Here is an 11,449-nt window from a genome sequence, read left to right on the forward strand (position 1 = left end):
CTGGACTGCCTTTTTAGTTACTGCAGCAATTGTTTGAAACATAGTCACAACGCTGCTCAAATATCTGAGGGACTATTTTTTGTCTTCCTTGGCATTGATTGGGCGAGAGAACTCTATCTTTAACAGTGCTGCAAACAACTTGCGAGGTGATAGGTGGTCGCTTGTTCACTCAGCATCTGACTGTTGGTGGCTTTGAATATCTTTGCACACTATTACCACCACCCAGTGTACTCACAAAACAAACCCTTGAAGTCGCTCTAGTTACCAGTAAACAGGCGCATTGCGTGCCTGATTTAGTATGCCTGACTATTACTACAGTGGAGTCTCATTCATTTGAACTGGTGGTTTTTTTAAGCTGATAACCGTGGTCCTGTTAACAGCAGGTGTTAAAAAGGCTCCTGGTAATTCAAACTCCACAATAAGTTTACTGCCCTCTTTGAGCTTGAATTTTTGAGAGTTGACAGTGAAGTTAAACGGTTAGTGCAGTTTCCACTTGTCTTTTCCTCTACATTGTGGCTGTGACTTCAATGAACACTGACGTCTTATAGTGACTTCAATGTTCTGCTACTCTCCTTTCTCTTTCTTTTTTTATCCCCTCACCCCCTTCCCCCCGTGTAGGGTAGCAAACCGATTATTCTTCTGGATAACCTCTCTGCTTTTCCTCTCCCACCTCCTCTACATTACAAGTGCTTCACATGTCCAGCTGTATAGATGAGACAACAAAATAGATGAGACAACAATTCCTGTTTTAACTGTTTTGGAATGATGCGATGTATAATTTAACAGCGGTTTTCCCATCCTTGGACGATATGTGGCTCGACTAATTTGGGCCGTTTCTCTTCAAAGGCCACATGCTTGCAGGAGGGGCCTAAAGCGACATCATTCAAATTGGGACACTCCGTGACACGCATGCAACATCTTTCTCTACCTCTCCCGCGCTGGAGCAGCGAAGGGGCAAGGAGCACTGTAGCACGGGCAGGGCTGATATGAAGCATGGTACAGTATGTGACGTGTGCTACGTACATCACAGAGTGTCGCAATTTGATTGACGTTGCATTACGCCTCTCCCGCAAGTGCGCGGTTTTCGAATGGCGTAGGAAGTGACCCAAATTAGTTGAGCCACAGTGGCGAGGGTAATAACACTTTTTCAATTCTAACAACTGGTACGGCTATTACTAACAGCCGACTACAAATCTGTCATTGCAGTCAGATGCCTGTCTATAATGGCTAAAAAGTTAACTACTAGAATTTAGTTAATCACTTTACTAGTTAGCACGATTAGCCTGTTGTTTTTTTTTGGCATGCACCAACTCTGCTATTACTATGCTGGAAAAAGCTTCTCTTTTGCCCAGAAACCCTATTTTCAAAAATTAGTGAATGGCTTCCCTGAAACACCTGTGGTTGAATTCGATCATGCAACCTAGGCCTCAAGAGCTGTATGCCTTAACTCCTACGCTGCAGTGACAGATGTAGTAAGCGTTTGTTCAGGGTGCATGGATGCTAACACTGCAAGTTCTGCAAAATGCCACAGCTGTTGTCCGAGGCACGTTCTGCAAATGTATCTAGATACAATTTAGAGCTAAAATGTGTGCTGCTCATGTGTGCAGAGTACAATTTTTGGTTTACTGCAAGAGAGGTTTAGAAACTTGCGTGTCAGATACTCTGCACCCCTGGCACATATTTCATACCCTCATGAAAACTGCTTGACTTAAGAGCTGTGAAGGACCCATGGATACTGGCAGCATCTTTTTCACGTGCAAGTACCCCACAAAGTTACCGCATGTGTGCGTTCTGGTCAAGACATAATTTAATCTCATCCTTTTTGGACAACAACTTATGAGCAGCTAGAGTGCCCCGTCGCGGTGGCTCAGTGGTTACGGCGCTCAGCTGCTGACCCGAAAGACGTGGGTTCGATCCCAGCCGCGGCGGTCGAATTTCAATGGAGGCGACATTTTAGAGGCCCGTGTACTGTGCGATGTCAGTGCTCGTTGAAGAACCCCAGGTGGTCGAAATTTCCGGAGCCCTTCACTACGGCGTCCCTCATAGCCTGAGCTGCTTTGGGACGTTAAACCCCAATAAACCAAACTTCTGGGCAGCTAGAGCTGGTTCATGGGCAGTGTTGGGAAACCACATGACTTAAGGCTGCATGTTTCATCTTTATTACATTGAAGGTCTCATTCTGCTGTGCCAAAGGTACTGTACGGATGATGTCAGTTTCTCCACTGCTGCTGCAGGTTCTGGTAGCATCTATATAGACACCAGTTCTTTCAGAACGCTATGCCCCAGATTGGCCAGTGAAAGGCTGAGTAGGACTGCCACTTTGCATCATCACCCTCAAACTATACTTGGCGACAGCTTTTCTGGGCAATGGAGAGAAGGCTACAGGGGTGGAGACTCCGTAACTGTGTCACTCTACCAAATAGTTTGGCCGCACCGCAGTGCAGCTGGCCACTGGCGCATTGCTCCCTGAGTGGCTGCTTCATTCTGTGTGCCACTGGTATAGCTGGAGCCATCTATCAAAGCTCTTTGTAACAAGATGTGCCTAGCAGCGTTGTAAACAAGGAAACAGTTATTACTTTCACTCTGTCGAGTAGAAAGCTGGCAGTTGTGCTAGAAATATGCCTTAAATAACAAATATTACCAATAAACTATGTTTTAAGATGACTGCTAGCTGCCACTGGGGACTCTATTCTGCTGCTTAGCAAGAGTCGTCATGTTTTGGCTCTAACTTTTGCTCTGTTGTCAAGAAACGTCGTGGAATACACCACCTTCCTCAACCTGTCACGGAGAAGAGATTTTAAACTTCACATGTCGGCCACGCAGAAAAAATGTTCTACCTTGAATGCGGAAATATCACTCAGAGAAGATGAACACTCCTAAGAAGCATTCTCTTATTCTTTATTCAGAGGTACCCAGTTTTGCCAAAGGGCATATGAGCAGGGGGTGGTTACAACTTGAACAGAAACAAATCTTCATTAGTACAGCACACTTGGTTATAGGCTAATCAGTTCCACTCTGTCACAGTTTGTTCAGAAAATGAATTAACGTAAAGGTTCATTCTAGTACGGTATTGTTGAATTTTAAAGTCATGTTCAGGTCTTCTAGATATGTAGTGTGGTTGTTGAAAATGTGTCTTTGTTAATTCCGGTCATGTTTTTATAAATTCGAAACAGCAACTTCTTCAAGCACAATTTGCTTCGGTGCTTGCTGCTACCAAGAAATATGGGGACCTGCGTGAGCGGCATCTCTTATTTTGTGCGAGCCTATACATTTGAAGAACTCAGATTAGCATTTCACTGCAAGCACTGGTTACTAAAAGTTAGTGCGGCTGCAATGCTATCTGCATTGACGTATTGTCAGTCGGAAAAGTTGTGAGGCCAAAATGCACATGGCTGGAGAGGGAGAATATGTGTTTTGTTGAAATGTGCATATTTTCTTTTTTCACGCTAGCTTGAGAAAAGTGGCACAATATTGACCCGCCACATTTAATCTCAATGCAGCCAAAGGCTTTGGATTTTAGTGTAGTCATGGAGGAAGGAAAACTCGGGAGAGGCCCTGGCTATCCGAGCTGCGTGCCAAAAAGTGTGCCGGAAGTCATGCACTTTTGCAAGGACTTCTGGGAGTCTTTGGCCGATGGTGCAGCCAGTCGCAACGCTGGACGCAGCGTCGTCGTCTGCTGAATTCTCTGCTGAGCATGCGCAAGCGTGCCGAGGCAGTGGCCAAGTAGGGGGGAGCAAGGAGGCACCACCTTCAAAAAATGTGACGTAACCACCTCTCCTGAGTTCTTTCCTTCCTCCATGAGTGTAGCCCAATGGGGACTGAAACTCCCTCGGATGTCCCAGGGATGTCCTGGACATCCAAAAGATGTCTCAGAGAGTTTAAGTGCGCATTGGGTAGCAGAGGGCTCAACTTAGATTGAGGACAATGTACCAAGCTGTGGAAAGGACATCGATAGGTGCAACATTATGAAACAGGAAGAGGGCAGAGTGGGTCAAAGAACAAATGCAGCTTATGACATCCCAGTTGAAATCGAGAATGAGAAATCTGCTTGTGCAGGGCATGTATTGCGAAAGCAAGGTAACCGATAGTCGTTAAGGGTAACGGACTGGATACCATGGGAAGGCAAGCGTAGCATGGGGGTGGCAGCAAGTTAGGTGGGTGGATGAGATCAAAAAGTTTATGATGGCCATGGCTGGCACAGGAGAGGGTGAATTAGAGGGATATGGAAGAGGCATTTGCCCTGCAGTGGGCGTAGTCAGTCTGATGATGATGATGAGTAGCAAAGTAATTTTTACATCAAGTGCTATGTTTCATGCTGTGGTTCCTTGTGTGGAGGGAGACGGGAAAGGCTGGGAGGTTAGCCATGCATAGTGCCCAGTTGGTTGCCTTGCACATGGGAAAAGAGGAATAATGGGAAGAGCCCATTGTGTCCATGGAACATGGCCATTGCTGTGGGTCTATTGTGACCAATATGAATGGTGAATGTTGCATTGTGCCTATAGGGCCGTCACGGTGGCTCAGTGGTTATGGTGCTCGGCTGCTGACCTGAGAGATGCTGGTTCAATCCTGGCCGCATCGGTCGAATTTCAATGGAAGCGAAATTCTAGAGGCCCGTGCACTGTGCGATGTCAGTGCACGTTAAAGAACCCCAGGTGGTCGAAATTTCCGGACCCTCCACTACGGCGTCTCTCATAGCCTCAGTCGCTTTGGGACGTTGAGCCCATACATCATACGCCATTGCATCTAGAGGTGGGTGCTCAAGCCAAAACAATGATTTGATGGTGTACCATGCTGTTGAAAGTTGCGGCCACGATCCTGGTATGTTGGCCTTTAATAAGGGATGCAAGCCTAAAAAAATTCCATCTACAGTGAAGGGATCCAGTTCAGTTCTGTTATTGTTATTACAGCAAAATATCACTGAACGAACTGCTTGGGACCATAAGCAAATGTTCAGTGAACTGAAGTGAGCATGCAGTTATTCATGTTGGTGAACCGAATTTCAAGCATTGAAATGGTTCCCAAGGCGTTTATGTGAGAACCATACGCACGCTTTGCATGTGGCACTTCTGGTAAAATGCAGTAGATCTCCTTCTGAATATTTGTACAGACATCCAGACACTTGTCTAGAGGCCCGTGCACTGTGCGATGTCGGAGCACTTTAAAGAACCCCAGGTGGTCGAAACTTACAAGCGGCCTAGGGTCCAAAACAACATCTTACAGGCATGCACATTCCCATGGATCATATTTAATTTCCCATATCTCTGAAATATATATCCGGCCCTCCAGGCAGTTGTCACTAGCCCACAAACGTGTCTGCCACCCAAGCACTCTAGACAGGTGTATACATGTATGTACTCACCGTTACAAACTTTGTAGCTGCTTTGCTGATATCTCTATTGAATTTTTTTTTAATACGTTCCCCTTCTAGTTCTTCCCGAGACTGAAAGTGAGCAGGCCAATATGTTAGACAATTGCAGCCATGCCAAACAAAAGGAAATATCAAATCCCGGGGTTTTGCAAGTGAAAGTCTGCACAGTTCAGGATTGCAGTGCTTGAAGTTAGGGGGACGACAATTGTCACGTCTGCCAAACTAATGTATTCTGGCCCAGAAGCAGTGTGCTAATGCTTCCCAAATTGCTCATTAAACTGAACATTATGCCACGGTGATTCAGTGGTTATGGCGCTTGGCTGCTGACCCGAAAGACGCGGGTTCGATCCCGGCCGCGGCGATTGCATTTTAATGGAAACGAAATGCTGGAGGCCCGTGTACTGTGCGATGTCAGTGCACGTTAAGGAACCCCTGGTGGTCGAAATTTCCGGAGCCCTCCACAACAGCGTCCCTCATAGCCTGAGTCGCTTTTGGACGTTAAACCCCATCAACCAACCAACTAAACATTGTCGTATACTGAAATTTGTTCAGCGGAAATACATATGCATTGGATACAATGGATATTTTACAAAAGTTTGTCGAAGTGAGAAACTTAAGTGATGTTTGCTGGAGTGGCATTTCATTGTGCTGGGTTTGAAAACACAAGGACAGAGCCAGGAAAATGAAATAGGAAGAGGCTGGCATTGGCCACCAGGAGGTGCACAAATGCTTGCATGCACCACTGAGACAGAGAGAGGATGCCTGAAAGACAGAATAGCAGCATTTATTTGGTCATTAGGATTGTAATGCACGCCGATACTCGGGAGCTCGCCATTGTTGGCCTCCACCAAGACGCGGCCGTCGGATTCATTTGCTCGGCTGCAGAATGCCACATCTGGTCCTTTCAGCTGCCGCATGAAAGGCCTCGGCATACAGGTGCATTCTGATATCCGTCCGCCAGACTGACTCTAGGGGCCTGCAGTTGGTTTGCAGTCCTTCAGCTTTCGCGTGAGGTTGCCCCTTGCACTGTTGTTGTATGGATTCTGGTAACGGAAATGCTGCCCAAGATACAATACATGCTTTGTGGCAGCCTGGTTGTCAGCATTTTTTTGGAAGCTGTCTGAAAGATTAGCACGGTGCGTCTAAAAAGGTTTCTTAAATTAGTGAAGAGTGGCAAGAGGGACAGCCAGCACATGCACTGGAGTGGAGACCCCCAGTGTTTGCTTGGAGGCAGTGAAAAAGAGCAAGAACAAAGCTTGCCACTTCCATAGCTGCCTTTGCATGGAGTGTGTGCACAAGAATGTTGTAGTGTTAATCTCTGCTTTAAATATGGACGGCAGAAGTGTTGTTGTCCTCAAAGAGTCAATGGTGCATGCTACTCACTGGCCAAGACATAGATAGAGACTGTTTTTTTTGTTGTTAGCCTTTGAAAAGATGGCACATGCCCACACTGGGGGAGCAGCCAAGAATCGGGAGGTAAAGGTTGGTATTCACCTGTACATAGTAAAGGCAAAAGAAAAGCACACGGGAGAGCAACACCGGGGGAGTCTACCACAAGGAGGGCAGGGAGAGAAAAAAAAAAGAAGAGATGAATTCAAAATAAGAAAAGTAAGAATAAAGGTAAAGCAAATTTAATCGAATGCTGCAAGGTCAGTGACTGAAAAAGGAACGAGTAGCTGGAAGATTGAATTCACAAAGTTTTTGGATGGTAGCCATTTCTTTGCCCATGTGGTTGGGTGCAACCCTGGGCATCCTCTGTAAAATAAACAGCCAGGCCCTTCTGTGTACGTGGCATATCCATTCGAAATGACAGTTCACTCCATAGGTGCCCCATGCTGGAATGGCAGCACAAGAGAACTCAGCCACAATGCACAAGCAAATCAGTCACGCAGCCATTGCAAGGGCAGTTTCTACAATTTGGTCCCTACTGTGGTAGCCAGGTTTTGTGGATGGCATATTACTGTGCCCAGGACCTTTTGACACAGACTGCACACACTAAGCTGCCCTTAACACCCATTCAAAGCCTTTTGCTCCACGTTTGGCACCATAAGTGAAACATGTCAAATGAATGACGTCATAGTTTCTCAGGAGGGTGTATTTCAGCAGCTCTTCATTAAAGGCCAATGGACCAGACAACATACCAACCCCAGTTTCTCTGAAGACATTCCAAGTAGGCGTCGCGATACCTTAAACTTATTTTTCAAAAATCTTTGCACACCCATTGTGTACCACAAGATTGGCGCAATGCACTAGCAATTCCGGTGTTTAAAGGGGGAAACCGAGCACTTGTAAATAACTACCGCCCAATATCTCTTGCATCGATTTCTTGTAAACTTATGGAACATATTATAGCGAAGCACATCTTTCATCACCTAGAAACAAGCTGTTTACTTTACCCTCACCAACACGGATTCAGAGCAGGCCTTTCCACCACTACACAACTTGTAGAGACAATTCATGATTTGGCAATGACGATTGATGGGAAGCAGCAGATGGACGTAATCGCTGTAGACTTTGCCAAAGCTTTTGATAAAGTGCCGCACAATAAATTAGTTTTTAAACTGGAAAGAGCTCGAATTAGTTTGAATATTGTGAAATGAATTAAAGCTTACTTAACAAATCGTAGCCAAGTGGTCAAAATGGATGGTCATGTGTCCGGCCCACTAGCAGTGCTTTCAGGAGTTCCGCAGGGTTCTGTACTGGGACCATTGTTATTTTTGGTGTATATTAATCATATCTCTGCCGCCCCGGAACCAAATGTACGACTAAGGCTATTCGCAGATGACTGTAATTTATTCTACAGTTAGAAACAAGGACGACCAGCTTAGTATTAACAACTCTTTACAGGCGTTAAGCGAATGGTGCAAAAAATGGAACATGGAAATAAATTATTCGAAATCAACATACACGCACATTACAACGAAGAAGTCTGTTCTTTCGTTCCCATATGTCATTGGTGACAAATGTTTGGTAAACGTAACTCAGTTTAAGTATCTAGGAATGACAATAACACAAAACTTAAATTGGGGCACACATATAGAAGAGGTGTCTTCTAAAGCATAGCAGAGGTTATGTTTTTTGAGAAAAAAATTGGAGCATGCTACACGGGATGTAAGACTAATTGCGTATTAAGCTTTTGTGAGGCCAGTCCTTGAGTATGCGTCAGTAGTATGGAGTCTTAAACAATTACTTAAAGAAACAATTAGAAAGAGTTCAGAGGAACGCTTTAATTGCTGCTCATATCGAAGGACAGACTAAGTTGCAGACATGTTCTCTTCCTGTAGCCAGGATTTATCAGAAACACGCAGACGATGCAAGAGCGGGGGCTAGTTGGTGCTTCACACTGATCAAATCGCACTTCGTCCGTCTGTGTTTTCGTCTTTGCCTTTTAACGCAGACGAAAAAAATCGGCTGAAGCTATTATTCTAGATGATCCAAGGACAGATAAATATTCAAAGGAAACATACATACAAGCACTAGGCAAACGGAGTTGTAGAACAAATAGTTGAATAATTCAGCCGTACAACGCCTGTAGTGAAACTTTCAAACGTTCCTTCTTCCCTCATGCAGTTGAAATGTGGAATGACTTGCCAATGAGTGTTGTGGAACAGAGTGATGTGCATTAATTCGAACGATCCCTGGATCACCACCTGCTTGAAAGTGCCATTTGATGCTTGACTGAATGATGTACCCTTTCATGCTGATGTATTCAATCCTTGTGAATATTGCTGTTTTTCTATGAAGTTTTTATACCCTCTCTGTAAGCACCCTCGCACGAGGGTTGACAGTATTGTTAAATAAATAAAATAAATGTCTGGCTTACAGCTGAATTGTGCCATCTGAAGCGCACTTGTGCCCCAAGGTCAAAATTCGTTGACAAATTTTCCTCACGACCACCTCTGCTTGCAACATGGCACATACCAAGTGCAGACGGTGATGGTTGCAGGCATTGCTAATGGCATGCCAATGTTTAGTGGTGGATGCCAGGTTCCTGCTGCCAAGAAAATGACACCCCCAAGTTCTTGTGCCAAGCTGTCTCTGCAGAGTCTGAAACAAATCCCTTAAATTTAGCCACTCAAATTGCTGTCTAGAAAAAAGGTGGAGGCATTTTCCTACGGCTTCCTTACAAAGTTGCAGAAACAGCTGCAGCAACATGGTTAGTTCAAGTTGGCCTGTTATGTTCAGAAAGGCCCAGTGAGCCAGACACAGTTAGTGGTTGTGCAACACAGGGAATGTAAATGTGGGCAAAATGCACGCATATTATAACTATGCAAACTGGCAACAAATCTTCACCAATCTGCAATGTTTCCCGGGGTTTTTTTCTTCAATGCAGGAGCGTTATATGGCTCAGAAATTTGTCAACACGATTACGTCGTTTTGCGACTGATAGTGTGCGATGAAATGTCGTGGGAATTTGGTTCATGAGGTATAATTACTTAAACGCGGAAAAAACATGCATAGACGTCAAAATAGCCAAGGACGTCGATATAGTACACGAGCGTCAGAACAGCGACGGAAGTCGGCTGTCGCATTGCGGATCGCCGCAGTGATCTCGAACGTTCTTTTTTTTTCTCATGTTTGCCCGCTCTAAATCGTTTCAGGGAGCCCGGAAAATGGAATAAACCGCGCGCACCCATTTTAGCTGCCTCCCTGCCCACATGAAGATGCAGAAATGGGCGGCAAAAGAGGCACTCGTGTTCCAGCTAGCAGGGCAGCGGCTTCGCCACTTCGCACGTAGGTCGGGCAGAGAAGGCGACGAACGTGGATTATTCCTGGACTGGCAGCGAGTAGCAGCTGCGCTGCATCGCTCACCTGCGTCACCTCGCTGACCGAATCAGCGCAGAGTGGAATAATGAGAAGGACAACGGGTTCCGGGAGCACCGCGCGTGGCACGCGTGTCCGCCGTGGCAGACGGTTGGTTGGCCCTAAAGAGGGCCGTTATTGAGTGTGGGGGGGCCGACTGCGGTTGGGAGCACCAGCAGCTCACTTCTTGGCGGCCTTCTTAGGGGTGGCCGCCTTCTTGGCCGCCGGCTTCTTGGGTTTCTTGGGCAGCGAAGCCTTCTTCTCCGCCTTGGGCTTCTTGGCCGCCGCGGCCTTGGGCTTTTTGGGCGCCTTCTTGGGCGAGGCCCTTTTCTTGGCGGCAGCAGCCTTGGGCTTCGTGGCGCGTGGCTTCTTGGCGGGCGAGGAGGCCTTCTTGGCCGGCTTCTTCTTCTCGGCCCCGGCGGCGGGGCCCTTGTTGGCCAGCTTGAAGGATCCGCTGGCGCCCTTGCCCTTGGTCTGGACCAGCGCGCCTGCGACCACGGCCGACTTGAGGTACCTGCGGATGAAGGGCGACAGCTTCTCCACGTCCACCTTGTAGGTGGCCGCGATGTGCTTCTTGATGGCCTGCAGCGAGGAGCCACCGCGTTCCTTCAGCGCGCCGATGGAAGAGGTCACCATGGCCGACACCTTGGGGTGGCTGGCCGCCGGACGGGGCTTGCCCGAGCCGCGCGGTGCCTTCTTCTTGGGGCTGGCGGGCGCCGCCGGTGCGGCTGCTGCCGTGCTCGTCTCCTCGGCCATGTCGTCTCGTGAAGAAAAGATGCGCGTGCAAAGACAGGCAAATATGCGACCACCTCACTCTGCTGCGAGAAAGCAACTGACCGAGGAGCCGGCAATCGCGCGACGGTCCGCCGCGGAAAAGGCGCGCTAGCCCCTCATTGGCCCGCAGAGCGCTGCCGAGTAGCCAATCAGCTACGCCGTATGCGCGCCTCTACGATGCTGAAAACAGTGAGGATGCGAACGCGACTATAATTTCGAGGAAAAATTAACACACAAAGAATGTTGTCATACAAACTTGACTACAATAAGATGATGCCCCCGGCCCTTGACTTTCTGTTGAAGCAAAAATCAAGCCTATACTACAACGGGTCCCAAATCTACACGCGCAAAACTACAACCATACCATGCTGATATCGACCGCTGGCAAGTTCTTGCCCGCTTGCTCAAGCCCGGATTTCGGTGCCTAATTTTTACTCAACCTGCATACGATGATGTATGTCCACAGGCAAATAAACTAGGTAACCACTGCACAAAAATTAGGCT

General features: G+C 47.0%; 1 protein-coding gene across 1 annotated transcript; it reads right to left on the reverse strand.

Moving 5' to 3' along the window:
• Positions 1-7,104: 7,104 nt before the first annotated feature.
• Positions 7,105-11,047, reverse strand: LOC149360946 (histone H1-like). Its single transcript, XM_089572559.1, has one exon. It carries the CDS (start codon positions 10,925-10,927, stop codon positions 10,352-10,354), a length of 576 nt encoding a protein of 191 aa, XP_089428685.1. The 5' UTR covers positions 10,928-11,047; the 3' UTR covers positions 7,105-10,351.
• Between the last annotated feature and the right edge of the window lie 402 nt (positions 11,048-11,449).

Source organism: Amblyomma mixtum, chromosome 2 (assembly GCF_055824585.1).
Source record: "Amblyomma mixtum isolate Tamu chromosome 2, ASM5582458v1, whole genome shotgun sequence".
NCBI classification, from domain to species: Eukaryota; Metazoa; Arthropoda; class Arachnida; order Ixodida; family Ixodidae; genus Amblyomma; species Amblyomma mixtum.

Bases quoted from the DNA above. Each gene is read 5' to 3' on its own strand.
- LOC149360946 (XM_089572559.1), bottom strand. From the start codon at position 10,927: ATGGCCGAGGAGACGAGCACGGCAGCAGCCGCACCGGCGGCGCCCGCC.